Genomic DNA, 17,240 nt, shown 5'->3' with positions numbered 1-17,240 from the left:
TGACATCATATTCTGCTTGGTTTCTTTATAATTCTTTTCAACACGAGAATGAAAGAAACTCATTTCCTTGTGAAATCTCAGACGTTAATGGATACCCAATGGAGTCGATCCAGAGATACGGCATGTCACTTTTTCTTGTTACGCTGGTCCCTGTAAGAATACTGCAATGCTTTTTCTACGTGCTCACTCGCTATACTTATGCAGTTTTTAGCCCTTCCTCTGGATCCCTTAGGTAACTTAAAATGTTTCCCCTTGTTCATTTTGAGATATTGATTTGCACAATATTTCCTCCCTATATTTGCAGCATCAAAGTAAAAAATGGAACAAATTATGAATTACTATAGTGAGTTACAATTTCAGTACACACACACACACATACGCAAGACATCTATTCCCTGAGTAGGGAATGCATATGAATGAAAAGTACTTAAAGCTAGTTATTTTCAGTTTAGGCTTCTCCAGAAAGACAGACTAAAATCACTTGATCTGTACATGGGCAATAGCTTCTTTCCTTTACTGTTGCATGCTTCTTTTTATTAACCCAGTCAAGCAAGCACACTAACAAACAATTTTGTATGAATATCCTCAAAGCATTCTACACAAGCGGGTTCATCTTTCAACATGTTTTCTTTTGGTCTTGCAAGCAACTATCTAAAAAGTTCTATTCAAAAGGGGTTCCTACAAAATTTAAAAATCCGAAGCCTTTTACAAAGCAAGTTGATAACTTCCGGCTAACCTTGATAGGTGCATGCATCTTGTTATTGGAGGACGCAAAGCCAGGTGAACCTTGGTCGAGAATCTCATCGGTGTTATTAGAAGCCCACTCGGTGTGCTCCCTCTCCGGCCGACCCGCAAGACAGCCCCAACACCACGCCACCGTCCCAACTGTGAAACAGCCAGAGAAGCAAGGAAGATGGTAAGAAACAAGCGAAATAAAAGGTAGTGGGCTCCAATCCAAACATTAACCAGCCTAAAGACGTTGTTATTAGAAGCATGACACCGTGATTTTTGCTGGTTTATCAACAAATTAAAACAAGCCATTGAACCGACAACTTGCTTACTCCTAACCAGATGAAATCAAGGACCAACAACAAACAATAAAAGTCAAGAACAACTTATATGAAATAAAGGTATGAGAGAGAAGAAATATTCACATAAGACGGCTATAAACACTGGAGCAAAAATAGCAACACCTTTAAATACAAATAAAAAGGGTTCAGGGTTCAATGCATAGTGGGCTCAGATTTGCCTTTCCTCGATCATATAATCTACCCCCACCATCTCTTGTCACCAGATTAATCTGTTTATACAGTGGAGCTGCCCTGGTTATCACTCAACAAGAATGACCATCCAAGGACAGAACAATAAGTATCACATGATCAAAAAGGATTCTAGAGACAAGAGGGAGGACCCAACTTGATACCCACAGGTGCCTTGATTGCTCAAAGGCACACTTATTTCAGCCACAGCGAATCATCATCGCCCTAGCAAGGATGGCTTCCGACCGGTGGGGCACGTGCGAATAAAAAGGGTTGAGGGTTCAATGCATATGGGCTCAGATTTGCCTTTCCTCATCATATAATCTACCCCCATCATGTCTTATCACCAGATCAATTTGTTTATACAGTGGAGCTGCCCTGGTTATCACTCAATAAGAATGACCATCCAAAGGACAGAACAATACGTATCACAGGATCAAAAAGGATTCTAGAGACAAGAGGGAGGACCCAACTTGATACCCACGGCTAATCATCATCGCCCTAGCAAGAATGGCTTCCGACCGATGTGGCACGTGATTCGAACGCGGTGGGGCAGGCTATTTACGCGCGGTGGCACGGTCGAGGTGAAACTGTTCATTGCAACAGTAACTATTTTTTATCCGACGAACGAGGTCATTTCAGGGCTCGATCCGACGGCTCAGATCGCATCAAGCAACCAGATCCAACGGCCAGGAATGCCAAGCGGCTGAGGAGGCTGGAGGATGACCGGCATCCTAGAGCAACTGCTTAAACCATTGAGTACAAAAGTCATTCATGCCAACCACAAAAATGAAATAATCTGCAATGCAAGGCTAATATGATTTATCTATTGCCAATCACTGTATCCATTTAAATTATGATCTGAACATATATACTTTCCAGTCACATGGCATCATCTTTTTAACTGAACTAAACCTCCAAAGTTATGTCAATGATTAAATATGGCATTAATGTAAAATATGGTAATGGGGTGGTTTATTTGGGTAAAAAAAAAGGCAAACAACACAACACAGAGTATCCAACTAAGCATAGCAATTAACAAACAGGGATACTAATGAAGGAACTCTGAAAATGGATAGATCACCTCACATAATGATTATCTCAGCATACCTAGGCTAGGCAAGTGAAACCGACAATAAGGGTAAATAGAGCAGTCGTTCCCTTGGCAGTGGCTAGAAATGCTTAAAACCCACTAAACACCAACGCTGACTATTGGAGACAATAAGGGTAAATAGAGCAGCCATTCCCTTGGCAGTGGCCAGAAATGCTTAAAACCCACTAAACACCAACGCTGACTATTGGATATTTTGCCAAACGCACCATCTATTCTTCTCTTAATTCATCGATGATGGCACAACAGGTGTATTGCTCAATCTATCTATCCAACTAATGTATAACCTTCAACCATCTATGTCGATGCATCTCACCTCTAACTGAACTGTTACCACCTAAAACATAAATACACTGCATATGTACCAAGAAAAGTAATCCTTGATTTCTCTTTGCATAGAATAATGAAATTAAACAAAGGAGAACATAAGCAGCCATAAATCTTAATGGGGCCCATCTGATTTCCTCTATAAGAATTTCTAGCTCAATTCCTATTTATTTTTTAACATTTGGCATTGTGCTTACTCACATGACATAAGCAGCCATAAATCTTGTTTATAAGCTTTGCCAGCCAAAAAAATGTAACTTGCCAATATAGTCAATTGTATACCTCGGAACATGGATCTTCAAAGTTCAGTAAGGCGATAGGTTTATCATATTTTTTATTAGATAGGTTGGTTAAAAGAAGTGAAGGTGCATTATCAGTGAGAGTGAAGGGCCGTGTATATGTGAAGCGATTAACTTTATCAGCATGATGTTGAGGGTCTCACCTCTGTTTTAATTTCTTCTTGGAGTGAGATGTCCTAAGGTGAAGTGAGCACCTTCCAGCAATATGTAGCCTCTAGCACTTGCACGCCATACGAAAGCTCCTGCCCAATATGTGGCCTCTAGCACCTGCCAGCAACATTGCATTAGCTCGTTTAGATTAGAGAATCTAGTATAACTATTAATCTTTTGTAGGTAAATCAAAGAAGCAAAACTTGGCTTTGAGGCTTGGCAAGTTTTAGTTTCTTGGGTTTTCTTAATTAGTGAGTCACCAATTTAAAGAAGATACGGATAGTGTAAATCAGTTGGTCAGAAGACAATTCATTATAACAAAGGAGGCATCTGGACCAATTTAATTGGTAGGTACAAGATAACAATGGCTCTGGACATCCTTCTTTTATGAGTTGAGGCATATGGGGAATTAGAAAATTAGGAAATTGAAGTATGAAATCTATGGTTTATTTAACCAAATTACAAGTAAAGCTGTAGAAAAGTTTGGTGAGGTTAAGCATGAATATCAACAGCAACAGCCATAGATGGGCAATAAAAGTCGGACGTGTCGTCTTTCGTACCTGCGGCCATATACACATAACTTGTTCGCCGAACCCTAGCACCACCAACACCGTCTATGACACTTCCAAATCACTTCCCTCCTCCATATGAAACCTCGTCATTCATGTCGGTGCCCATGGCGTCAGGAGGAACGACTGGAGGTAAAGCGAGAGGCTGACCAGGCCAACCAACCAGATGAAGCGACCATGCTGTCAACACCAACAATCATGGCTAGTTCCACCTCAATGTTGCCGCTCTCTGGTCTCCTCAGCCTCCCCAGTCTCGCACTCTCAGTCTCAAATCTAGCCTGCAGCCCTGCACCACAACCATGCAAATTAAGAGTGACTGTAAGGAAGGACAACATATCCAAAATAAATGACAAAGGTACATAATTTAAAGTAAGGGGTTACACAGAAATGATCGCCATCATTTGCCATCAACAATATATCAAGACCATCATCCTCCAAACATTAATTTTGATCATACTGCATAAGGCGTGACCAGACAAATTGGAATAGAGATGGTTTGCTTGCAGACAATGAACAAAATAATTTATGTGTTTGATATAATTCTTAGTTCTGGGACCTTAACCAAAAGAGGTGTAGCATATCGGTTACACAAAAGCACCATACATGAACCGACCCAAAAAAATTAGACATCTATAATGCCTAAGTTTTGATGGGACCTTAACCAAAAGAGGTGTAGCAATCAAAGATGTAGTAAATGTTCTAACATACGGTATTTCTCAAAAGAGTTGAAGATGGTAGATAGTAATAGCAGCAATGGTCCAATACGTCAATGCTTATTACATATCTTGAGTGCATTTGTTCAATGCTTATTACATGTCGCTGGTGCATTTGTTAAAAAATATAGCATGAGATACCTAAAGCATGGAGATTCGGTCTGACGTACCAAAAGCAGGCCATATTAAACTACAGTTGACTATTAGATTTTTTTTCTATCATAGGCATCCTATGGAAAAGGAAAATGAACTCAGAATCAAAAAAATAAACATTAGCCTAAGCAGAACCAAGTTTAAGCTCTGGATTTGGATAATCAAGCAATGCTCAGATTTAATTTTTAAAAATAAGTTTTAACTGTTTTCCACGATCCTATTATAACCAAGTTTAAGCTCGGACCTTTAACATATCTGTATTTTTCAAAGTTCAAGAAGGCGCTGGGCGTTACTTATGCGTTTTGTGACCTACTTGCGCACAACCCGCTTATGCGTCGCCTAGGCGCACCTAGGCGTTTCCACTGTAGCATGAAGAAACAAGGTAGATGGGCTGATCTGGCCCATTAAACCACTGGCCCATCTATTCAATTCTCCTACTAAAGCCTCCCATACGTGCACAGTCGACAGAAAATTAGGGATCCTCCTCACGCCGCCTCTCTCCTTCCTCTCTCCCTTGCTGCACATGGGAACCAGTCAGCCAGTGAAGCTCGATTTCTCGCCGGAGATGCTTGATCCCTTGCCGGAATCAGTCGATTTCTCACCGGAAATGCTTGATCTCTCGCTGGAATCAGTTGATTTGTTGCTGGATTGGTTGAATCCTCGTCGGGGAGGATGGATCTTTGCTGGGGAGGTCAAATCCTGGCTGGGGAGATTGATTTCCTGCCTGAGAAACACGATTTCTTGCCGGAGGACCTTTCTGGGCGCTTTTCTGAGCGCCTAGGTCCAAAGCGAGGCGCTATGCCAGCGCCCAGAGCTTAAGCGCGCCTAGGCGAGCGCCTAGTAGCGCCTTCTTGAACAGTGGTATTTTTACTATTCTACTATCATTATCAACCATTGCACATCATCATAAATCACCGATCCTATCGTTACTAAATAGTACACCACTGAATTTGCTGAACAATACAAAAAGTATTACTTAAGTGTCAGCACCAGAGGGAGGATGAAGGAAGTAAATTAACAGACCATCCAAGCTTACAAAGACCGTAAAAATTATAAGAACGCGCCTTAAAAAATTTCACCAACCGAGATTGGCATAAAACCAAAAACCAAATTCTTGTAAGCTAGCTTCCTGAACACACTACTTATTTTAGCTTTCTAGAAAGTTGTGTCTATATACATCTTGGTGAAGAAAATCTTGTGGCTAGAATTCCTATTAATACCCGGATAATCAAATACTGACACTTGACTATAACAAAGCAATATTCATATCTACTGTCTAATACTGACACTTGATTTGATTTGATTTGAAGCAACGAAATGGGAGGTGGAGAGGAACAGGGGAGGGCCGTACCATTTCGGGCCTGAGGAAGACGGTCCTGCCGAGCACGATGACGGATCCGGACTCGTCGAGCGCGCGCGCGACGGAGGGCCCGTCGTCCGCGCCCGCGGCGTCGCAGCAGAGGCGCAGGAACTCGGCGTAGGGCGCGGTGCCCTCGCGGGACGCACGCACCCGCGCGCGCGCCGCCTCCATCTGCGTGGCGCGCAGCACCTTCCGCGCCTCCTCCGCCGTGAGGCTGCCCCCCACCGCGGCGGCCTCCCTCTCCCTCATCGGCTGGGTCTGGGAGCGGGCAGGGGCGGGCGGCACGAGGCCGTCGAGGTTGATGCGCGGGAAGGAGACGCCGAGATGGTCGCGGATCCGGTCGGCCAGGGGCATGAATCCCACGTCCGGGGGCACCGCGGGTGCGTGGGTGGCGCTGCTGGCTCCGGACCCGACGAGCGGCGGGGGGAGAAGAGGAGGGAAGGGGCGACGGGAACGGGGCAGGGAGGTGATCTAGGGTTTGGAAGGAGAGAGAGAGAGGGAGGCGCGGGCGGGGAGGAGGCCGGGCGGCGGCGAGGCGAGTGGGCGCCTGGTGCGAGGCGGCCGGGCGGCGGCGGGGAGAAGACGTGGTGTGGGGTCGCGGGAGGAGAGGAGGCAGGCGGCGACGTGCGAGAAAGGGAGCGAGGCGGCTAGGGTTTCACCACGGGCGTGGCTGCCTTTTATACCCGTGCGAGTGAAATGACGAAAATGCCCCCGGCGTGGAAGGCTATTTACGCGCGGTGGCACGGCCGGGGTGAAACTGTTCATTGCAACAGTAAAAAAAATTTATCCAACGGACGAGGTCATTCCAGGGCTGGATCCGACGGCCCAGATCGCATCAAGCCGCCAGATCCAACGGCCAGGAATCGGAAGCGGCTGGGGAGGCTGGAGGATGACCGGTATTCTTGTTTCTCGATATGTACTGCAGGAAATTTCTGCATCATTTTAATTAGCTGACCATATATAGATCTCTTCCTCCGCGTTATCCCTCTCTTGCCGGGCCAGAGCCTTCCTCTTTCCTTATTAACTCGTTAATTATCCAACCATATATAGGTTTGTCCTTCCATCAAATCCTCTTTAATTCCTCTTTATTTGGATAAACCGGACCAACGGCTCACTTTCCTTTATCTATTCCTGAGATGCCTCCTTGAAATCCTAGAGCCTCAAAGACATATATAAATAAGGGGGTCCGCTACGCGTCGGCCGGCGGATCTTTTCAAAGATCCGCCGCCTCGCGGTCGTTGAATGTGGCACAATCTAGTGGCTTAAAGTCTTCCTCTACTTCGCAACAGAGATCTTGTTGCAGAAATATTTGCAACAAAGTTTATGTTGCGGAATTCTTTTGCAACATATGTTGTGGTGCGGTTTTTTTTTGTTGTTGCAAAGTAGGTCGTGTTGTGGGATTTTTCTACAACAGAGCTCCTCCCCTCCGCTCCCCAACTCCTCTACTTCCCGCGGCCACCTCGGCATGCTGGCCGGGCTTTCCAGGGCGGCGGCGGCGGGGCCTCCCCTCTTCCCCTGTATGGGATGGCTCGGCGTTGGCCGAGGCCGTCGGGCCGAGGTGCGTCGCTTGCAAAGGGTGCGACAACGTTCACAAGGAGCTGGCGGTGGGGTCGCGTCCTCCTAGTGGCGGCGGTGCGCGTCATGCCGGTGGCAGCAGCTGCCCTCATGCGCCCAGATCCAAATCTTGACTAGGTCTAGCGGCGAGTGGGGCTTTGTCGACGGGGTCTGGGCGCGTGGTAGCAGCATCTAGGCCGGTGATGGTCGGCTGCCGGAGGCTCTGGTGGTGTGTGTTGCCGGTTCCGGTACCTATTGCCGATGGTGGTGGACGCAAGGTATTGGCGGAGGCCTTCGGGGCTGAAGCATGGGTTGAGCTGCGTCGGCGTGGTGCACGGAGATGTGCGGGCCGTGCGCAACGGCGGCTGGGCGTGCTCCGGCATCTGCTCGTCTGCTGACGGTCCTTGTGGATGCTTCTAGATCTCTCCCATAGTTGCAGGTGGTGACCGGTCCGGATTCTCATGTTGTTGAGCGGGTAACAGGTTGCGCTAGGTGCAGATCCAGGCAGGGAGATCCGCTTGGGCATGAGGAGTGATGTTTGGAGGGGTGGGAGAGATGGGTGGCGCTGATGTAGTCGGGCCACCTGTCACTGATAGGGGTGTCGGACGTCGATGTAGTCCGCTCCTGCGTGACCTCTTCTCCGACCTGGTTGCTCCCTGATCGATTTGGTCCGTTACGATCGCTATTCAGCCTCTAGATCAAGCATATCGTTCAGATTTAGCAACTTCCGTACTGTTCGTCCCGAGCGAAACCCCGTGTAGTTCACAATTTCTTCCTCGGAAAAAAGGTACGTTCACGGACATACCTATAGATATAGATATTTTTCTCTACTAGCAAAAGGGCTCGTGCCTTGCAACGGGAGAAAAAAATTATAATGTCCAACTACGATGACCACATTTTGTTGACATCTCATCGCATGATTTTGAAAATTTGTTCAGAAATGCATGAATTTTTTTTCTGAATTTATTCACAAATCGAAGCAATGTGCACATTTTCCAAATTATATCGTGGTTGTCAAAAAACTTGGTAATTCAAAGAATTATTCCGAATTTTCAAGAAACATATTTAAAAAAACATTCCATAATATTTCAATCCACCCCTGCAGTTAATTCTTCAAAATTCACACGGGTATACCTTTGATCATTCATGAGCATTTTTATGAATTTGGGGATATTTTTAAAAATTGTGACATTTTTACTATTTACAAATGTTATTTTATTGTAAACATTATTATATATTGCGGATGGGTTTTAAGCATTTTCTTTTGAAATATTGAAATTCATGAACATTTTCTGAGTCAGCAAACACTTTATGAATCAATAAACTCTATTGTAATTCACAAACTGTTTTGCTAATCCCGTTTTATAAGCTCACTATTTATTTCCCAAGGCGACTGATGGCAATCGTTTGAGAAAGTATATAAACTGTCGGTAATCATAACTGAGCAATGTGGGACTATTGAAAAAAAAGACGCATCATATACAGGCCTATGCTAGCTGAGAAGATCTGTATTCCATTGAAAGCTGAGACGTGTCTGCTGGCCCATAAGGCCCAACCGGACAACTGATATTTTGTTTAGATAACCTTGGTTGAATTTTACGATGTTTTTTTTCCATTTGTGGTTTCACTTTGGACTCGCAAAATTGCAGCTTGATAGGTTATGTCACGTCCATGTACGTTCCAACTTGCATTGGCAGGCACCCCTCAAAAAAAAAAAAAAACTTGCATTGGCAGGCTTGGTCTAGAGTCATTGATATATTATTACATCTATATATATACTACAGTAAGTACTCTAGAAACCTGCGTACTACGTCTGGATTCTGGCGTGTGTGTTGGAGTTAAACACGTACGACAAAACTAACCTCCCAATGTCCGTACGTACGTGCCAAGGTTGGTAAACATCTATCTTTATCTTTATCTTTATATATATATATATATATATATCTTTCCCTACTAATAAAGCACGGAGTGCTTCTGCCCGTCCGTCGTCGGCACTTTTACAAAAAAGCCCCTCTATTTTCAAGAATTCAACCCGCAGTCCCTTCTTAAGGGGATATGAGAAAACGTTTTGTTTTTACAAAAAAGACCCTGCATTTGTAGTAATTCAACCCACGATCCCGTCTTCCTCTTCCTCAACACCTCCGCCGCCTGATAAAAAACAGAGGTGGCGATCTCCGCCGGCCAGCCTCCAGATCCCCGGCGACTGCAAGTGGTTCACGCGTGCCCACTCCCGGCGGCCCTTCTCTTCGCCGCCGTATGTGCCTCCCCTGGCCGGGACCTCCTCCGCCTCTTTGCCACCACTACCGTGAATAAAAAAAATAGCAGCACTAGCTGCCCAGCTTACAGAGGAGAATGGTTGCAGCTAATTTGCCATTTAGGCTAATCTTAAAGAAAAAAAGAGAGCCCAGGTGAAGATTCAGAAAAAATAGTCCAAGCGTCCACCGACGAGATCTGGGCCCGCAGCCCCGCAGCAAGGCGTAGTCGGAGGAGGGTGGGCTGGACACGACCACGCCGATCCGGAGCCCGGAGCCCCGACGCAGATCCACGCGGCCCCGTCGAGCAGCCGCCAAGGTCGACCTTGAGCAGGCCACCGTTGTTGCGTCGACCCTGAGTAGACCACCGCTGCCGCGCCCTCCGCCACAGGCCCAGCCAACACCGTGTGCGCGGCCGGGCCACACCACTGCCGCGCCTCCAAGGTCGAGGCCACTGCTGCCGCACCCTCCGCCACAAGCCCAGCCAGCACCGTGCGCGCGGCCCGACCACCACGAGCCCATACACGATATGCAGCCGCCCCGCAACCGGGCGACGAACGCGAAGCAGCCGCCACGGGCGTGCGTGAGTTTGGTGTGGCTGGAGAACGGATAGAAGAGGAAGGAGAGCAGCCGCTGATAGAGAGAAGAGAAGGAGAGCAGCGCTGACGATGTGGGTTCGTGGGCTCGCTGGATGGATGGATAGAGGGAAGAAGAAGAAGAGCAGCTCTGTGCTAGAGGAATGGAGATGTGGAAGAAGAGCAACGCAATTGAGAGCTTCTCGGTGGGGATTTTTTTGTGTAGAATGCTTTTTTAGTGGCTGCACCGACCAGAAAGCTAAACTCAGCCGGATCCGGTGGCGGCTGGACTTGTAGGGGCTGCGGCGTCCTGCGTTGGTCGAGGGCAACCGGATCCGGCGGCGGCTGCGGCTGGACTTGGGAAAAGAATGAACGGAGAAGGAGAGGCAACGAGGTGTTGCAGGCGGCGACATGGCCGGCGCAGCCGACGGAGACCGGGAACTCCTCGGGGGCGGTCGGCAGTGGATAACCGGCAAGAGCCGAGCCACGCGGAAGATAACCGCTGTCAACATGAATGGCTTACGAGCGAGGAGTCCATATACATGGCTGAAGGAGCGCCACCGAGGCTGCTTGTTTTTTTCTAGACCAGCCAACGTGTTAAGCTCGCGTGCACACGTGTTGACCGCAGTTCCTTTTCTTTTTTTACTCACAGACGAGTTTCACCAGATCAAAAAAGAATCCTGGAGCCACGCATGGCATCGGCCCCTTTTTCCTCGCCGGTTTCGTAGTTTATTTAGCGCCTTAATTAGCGGCCAGAGTTGAGTAAGAGGGCGCTTACATAATTACTCTTTACGTATTATTTTTTTTGCTTATAACCGTCTAAGCAAGCGCCGTGCATTGAAAATATGCACATAAGTTAGTACATGTACATGACATTGGTATTAGCACAGGGAAAGTAATAACAAAACTGCCCGCTCCAAGGAATTTGGCCAAAACAGAACTGTGTGCATGGCAGTGAAAGTAGTCACTATTCAACCATTTCAGATATTTCGTATTCCAACCAAAGTGCAAAATACAACGGACTATGAGCAAAACAATACACAATTTGTAGCATCAAGTCAGAGACAAAAAAAAAGGCAGAGGCAACCAATCTTCACAAGATTATAACTTTGAAATAGAGAAGAGAAAACCAACCGCGATTGTCGGGCTTACACAACATTAATCAGCAGTGCATGATCCGTCTTTCTTTTGTACCAGTGCCAATCCAGATTGAAAATAAACAACTCAGTAAAATCAGATTGAAGACGAAAGAAATCATATATAACCATGCATGTCCGTCGACGATGGTGGGAAGAAGGATAAATGGCAACACTGATAAGATGAAATGTTGAAATAAACGACGTCGACCTATTGGGTCTTGAGTCGTGGTTACAGTGTTAGAGGCATGTGTTATTTTTTTTCTTCCGTTGCAACGCACGGGCTCTTTTGCTAGTATATATATATACTAATAAAGCACCGATGGCTTCTGGTCGTACGTCGTCGGTGTTTTTACAGAAAAGTCCCTGTAATTCTTCATATTCAATCCGCACTCCTCTTCTGAAGGGAAAAACGTTTCGTTCGACAACTTTACAAATAAATCCCTGTAATTTGCAGTATTCAACCCGCGGCCCAGGATGGGCTCTCCTCTCTCTCCCTCGCCTCCCGATCCCAGCCGCCAAGGAGGCGCTCCACCCCGCGCGACGCTCGATCTGGAGCCGCGCTGGCGAACGCAGCACTGCACCACCGTTAAGCCTCAGATCCTCCTCTCCTCCGCGCGCCCGAGCTCCTCGCTGTGCGCCGCCCGGGAGGGCTCTCGCTCGCCACTCGACCAAAGCCTCCGCCAGTCGGTCGTCGTTGCACTTGCCGGCGACCTCACTGTCTCCTTCGCGCCGCCGTCCATCTCAACGGAAGGTTTAACTAGGCTCGGCTGGGGCGGCTGAGTACCTCCTGTTCGAACAAAGAGAGAGAGAGAGAGAGAGAGAGATAAGAGAGAGCACGGGATGGAGGAAGGGGAAAACGAGAGGAATGAGAGAGATGAAGAGGAGGAAGGCAGGGCAGCGCTTGGGAAGCTGGTTCTGGCGGGGCTCGCCAACGTCGAGGTGGCGAGGCGAGGCAGGGATCAGGCGCTGGCTCTCCCGATCCCGATCCATAGGGGATCGAGGCTGGGGGTGGGCGACCGTGGCTGAGGGCCGCCTCTCCCTATCCATCCTTCCTATCTCCGTCGAGGCCATGACCTCACCGACCAGGCATAGGCGCTCATCGATCTAAAAAAAGGCACCAAACCAATTGAACCTCTCCTTTGTCCCTTTCTTCTCCATCTTCCAATCTCCTCTGTTATGAAGTTCTAACAGTACATCAATACAAGCAACTCTTTTCAGATTAATTAAGGAATCAATCTCCCATGGTGGATGCTTGATGAAGAGTAGGGGGGCAGTTACCGCAGCACATGAGGTCTTTGGCTCCAAGCTCAGCGTGAGGTAGAGGAATAAACTAAATACAGAGGATATATTCATGTATCCGTAGGCCAAATAATGCAGGCCCGAACGAGACAACTTCCAGCCTGCACAGGACTACCAACACAGCTGCTGCTTCAGCTGACGTAGTGATTCGTTTTACTGATATTTATACATTTACTTGTCGTCTAATCTTAGTGGTTCTAACATTTACAGTGTTTTCTTTCACCATATACCATCACTCTGCAGTTATGCAGCAAGCCAAACACCTTTTTTTTTCAAGAACAAAGCCAAACACCTTGAATAGTGTTGGCACGCCACAAACTGTTTGACATTTTCCTTTTGGCTTCTCGTTTGGAAATACCTCTTAGAGGCGTTAGGTGTTTATGTGATACTACACTACACTGTGAGACTCCTACAAAGACAAATTTTATTTCAGTTCCGTACTCTACAAGACAGAACTTCTAGCATGCTATCGGTATCTATCCAAACTGCTATGCTTAAAGCACCACCAAGAACTATTGCTTTCCGTGGTTCATTACTTCAATCTGCTATGCCTAAAGCAACACCATGCTTCATGTGGATGATTACTTCAGTCATAACGAACCATTAGAGGATGCAGTACAAAAGCATGTAGAATATGCAATGTAAGTGCTTTTTTTTACTAATAATGTAAGTGCATTTCTATTGACAGCAGACTAGAATCTTACAAACAAACTCCTTTAATTTTCTTTGCATGCAAACAGTACCAATGCTCACATTAGATACTTGAAATGATTTTAGAAGTACATCCCAATATGACCTAAGAAGATATGTCTATCACCAAACAGTGTTGCGTACATTGTAAGGACAGGTTATGGAAGCAACAAAAGAAAGAGTGCATTTGACTTTCATACCACATGAGCATGAATTCACTCTGTCACTTTGTTTGCTCAAAGATCATAAATACATATTGACTCATTGCTGTTTCCGACAACAAGTTCACGGCCATCCTTTGAAAACTTTATTGAAAGGATTCCAAAGTAGGATTCATCGTCAGCAGCAGAAAAATTCAAACCCTCATGAATGTCCTGCATTATGATAAATAAAATAAGTACTTGTAAAAAAAACAACATATTGCAAAAAGAAAACTGTTCAAAATAATTGGTATAAGCATTATTTTTTTGCCAAGATAAAGCACATTCATTTGGTAATCATGCAAATGGCAAGCAAGATTTGTTGAGTTTCTTCTTCATTTACATTGGTAAAATGATACCAGAAAGGCATAAAGTGAGACATGCCTTCGAACATTAAGTTTTAGCTATCCAAAGTACTACAGAAAGTACGGAATATGGTACAGTTTTACAAAAAAAACTTTTCATCAAACAATTTCCCTCAGTGCAGCTCGACGGCTAGCTGTTTGAAAAGGGAGGGACAGATATTATGTGGGGCCAGACCTACAGGAGGGCCACGGCTGTAACTTAAGGGGGTAAGTATGTTCATGTTTTCTATTGCTACAATACAATTTAAACCATCCAACTTCATACAAGTGCTACTCCAAACAGAAGCTGGAATGATATTTTTATGGATTTTACAAGTTCAGCAGGTTGAGCATTTTTCTGAAATTTCTATGCACAGGGAAGACTAGCCTTAGTCTGAAACTGGGAGGAGCAAGTGAATTAAACGGTACTGAAACATGATCATCTCTCTGTACAGAGGTGAATCTAAATACGGCCATCTCCCTGTACAGATGTAGAACTTTCTTTCTTTCTCTCATTTACTCGCAGCTCAAGGCCAGCAGCAGCAAGCCACAAAGGCAAGCAGCATCGGCAAGCAAAACAACCAGCAGCAGCAAGCGGCAAACCAAGCAGCCAGCAGCGGCAACAACAGCAAATAGCAAAGCAAGCCAGTAGCAAACAGTAGCAGCAAGCAGCCAGCAGCAGGCAGAGGCGATTCCTCACCTTGCTGTTCATGGCGGCCGGGTCGGACGGATCAGGGAGGCGAGAGGACGAACGGCGTCAATGGCGGTCAGCGGTCGAGGAAGAATTAGGAGGGACCCGCGCCTTCGAGTCCGTTGTCCAGAAGCAGAGCCCGTCACGGTCCCTGTAGTTGCTCAGGGAGGAGGATGACCGCCGCGGCCGATGGAACCGAGAAAGGCAGCCTTGGTTCAAGAGGTTCCTGCACGCCGGCGCCGGGAATCACCATTAAAGGGACGGCAGGAGCAACAATGGAGCTAGGGAACAGCCAAGGAGCAAAAACGCACCGGAGAAACGAGGTGGTTCACGGCGATGTCTAGCAGGTGTGCATGTCGGAGCCAGAGGCGTGGATGTCGATCCGGACCGACGGCTGGCGGATCCCGCCGGTCCCTGCGGCTGGCGTTGCAACGGCAAGCGGCGGCGTGGCCGGCGAGCTTGATGAGAAAGGGGATCCGGGCGGGGAAGAAAAGAGTGAGGAGTGAGGTAGCAGAGGGGGAGGAGAAAGATCAAGAGACAGCCGGGCAGGAAGCGGGCGCGTGTCCCTTGGAGATGACGGAGCTGGACTTATCCAGGAGACCCACTGGTCAGTGGCAAAGGAGGGGTTGAGAAAATCAAAATAAAGTTTCCAAGAGTTTTCGGAGAGTATTTCACTGCCTTTTTCGAACACGAATTCAAATCTGCCCCAACTTTGAATTTGAACTATAAATACGTGATATAGAATTCCAATGCTCATGAAATGTTTACCATTTTCAAAATTACAGTAGCACTAAAGAGAGTTCCTTGTATTCAATATCCTTATGGGGAAAAAGGATACCCAAAGGAGTGAATAGGGATTTCGTTTTATCAACAACGAAGAGTGGAGTTTCTTTTTTTTCACAAAATATACCAAAAATTCAAGGTAAGAGCTTGTAAATAACACATGACCTCCATTTATAAGTTTTCATGAACTTTGAATAAGGAATCATCACCAAACAAATATATCGCAGTTCTGTCATTTTCTTGAATTTGAATAAAAGCACTTGATTCAAATACCATAACTAATTCAAAAAAATTTAGGATATAACATATGGGTGAAATATGACATGTAGGAGCTAAGATAACATTGAGGTTAAAAATTTCGGTGACTAGGCATGCACTCATTCAATTAGGATCAGATTTGAGCATAAGGGCATCTCCAACGACAACTCGTAAATTTTCTTCCGCATCCGACCGCGGACATGGATGCGGGAGGCCGACATTCAACGCTAACCGCATACATCCGACCAACAGTTCGAACCAACTTCATGAAATTCGATCAAGCTGGCGGATTTCATTCAAATTTGAATATAATTTACATTAACAGACGATATTTCAATCGTTTTACTAAAATACATTAAACCGTATATCAAATGAACACCTTGTAAGCTTGGCCGCCATGTCCTGCCGCACCACCATCGACATACGTGCCATCGACGGCGGCGGTGTTGTCGTGCCTTATGCTCGCCGAGGAGCCACTCCGCCTCCTGTTGCGCGGTGCGAAGGGTCGCCTTGGCCACTGCCGAAGGCACTGGCGGCACCGTGCCGGCGGCCTTGCCCCTGCCGGCGTTGGCGGAGCAGTCGCTAAGCGACCACTCCTCGCCATTCTTAGCGAGCTCGCTGTCAACACGGCGGTGGCCCCTGGCGGACGTCTCTGCGGTGGTGACGGTGCGGTCGAGCGCCCACGCCGCAGCGAGGTCTGTGTCATTGGGGACCCATCCCGACGTCACGTCTGTCTTGGCAAACGCGTATTGATGACCGACATTGCGCCGGTTGTACCTTGCCTTCTGTCGCGCCGTGCGCTCGGCCTCGGACACCATGGCCAGAGAGCCGGAGGCACCGCGGTAACCACCGCTTCCCAGGTAGTGGAAGATGCGGCCACGTGCCTTGGAGGATGTAATTTGATTGAGCTTTCCGAGAAGACTGCCAATGAGAGAAAATTCCAAGGTATAGAAAATAATAATCAACTTTCAGTTCTCGGTCAGGGAATCGATCACAACAGTTAACCTAATGAACCTCGGGTCCTTCTCTCTCACACACTACATATGTCTCACATTAAGTATGGACAATTAGTACACCTTTATGGATGCATAGCACCTGTAATAGTGGAAGTTGGAATAAAACAATGGAGATTGCAAACCAGATAATGCATACATTTCTTACCCATTTGCAAAGATGGTTTGGCTTAAAGTATAATTATTTTTCATGTTGGGAATAATTGATGCGGGTTGCTAATCAAATCATCACATTTGTGTTTTAGGCAATTATTATTGGATAGGAATATTATTTAGTTTTTTTTTTCTCCCGTTGCAACGCACGGGCATGTTTACTAGTATATCTTAAGTAGGAACAAGATTAGGTAACAACCGATCGAGTAGTATTATTTTAGGTAGCTAGCAGCTTGTCAATTGTACCGTGGATTGTGAAGCAAAACACAACGATCGTGCGATGCGGTGCATCTCGGTGTAAAAAATACCTTGATGAGATTGCAGCGTCAAGGAGCAGAACCAATGCAG

At 46.5% G+C, this 17,240-nt stretch overlaps 1 protein-coding gene across 1 annotated transcript; it reads right to left on the bottom strand.

Annotated features, from left to right (window-relative positions):
* Window positions 1-397: 397 nt before the first annotated feature.
* Window positions 398-16,544, bottom strand: LOC123139806 (calcium uniporter protein 3, mitochondrial-like). The gene is made up of 5 exons (XM_044559501.1): window positions 16,182-16,544; window positions 5,933-6,412; window positions 3,707-4,001; window positions 3,140-3,263; window positions 398-885 (listed from the first exon to the last, which is right to left on the bottom strand). The coding sequence occupies exons 1-3, from the start codon at window positions 16,542-16,544 to the stop codon at window positions 3,954-3,956; spliced, it is 891 nt and encodes a 296-aa protein (XP_044415436.1). The 3' UTR covers window positions 398-885; window positions 3,140-3,263; window positions 3,707-3,953.
* Window positions 16,545-17,240: the final 696 nt, after the last annotated feature.

Source organism: Triticum aestivum, chromosome 6B (genome assembly GCF_018294505.1).
Source record: "Triticum aestivum cultivar Chinese Spring chromosome 6B, IWGSC CS RefSeq v2.1, whole genome shotgun sequence".
Lineage (NCBI taxonomy): Eukaryota > Viridiplantae > Streptophyta > Magnoliopsida > Poales > Poaceae > Triticum > Triticum aestivum.
This window is presented reverse-complemented; position numbering and strand designations above follow the sequence as displayed.

Coding starts and splice junctions, on each gene's coding strand:
- LOC123139806 (XM_044559501.1), bottom strand. CDS start 16,544: ATGGTGTCCGAGGCCGAGCGCACGGCGCGACAGAAGGCAAGGTACAAC. Junction 6,413..16,181: donor GGCTCCTCGGCGAGCATAAG/GCACGACAACAC, acceptor TCCAAACCCTAG/ATCACCTCCCTGCCCCGTTC. Junction 4,002..5,932: donor TCTTCCTCAGGCCCGAAATG/GTACGGCCCTCC, acceptor GTTGTGGTGCAG/GGCTGCAGGCTAGATTTGAG.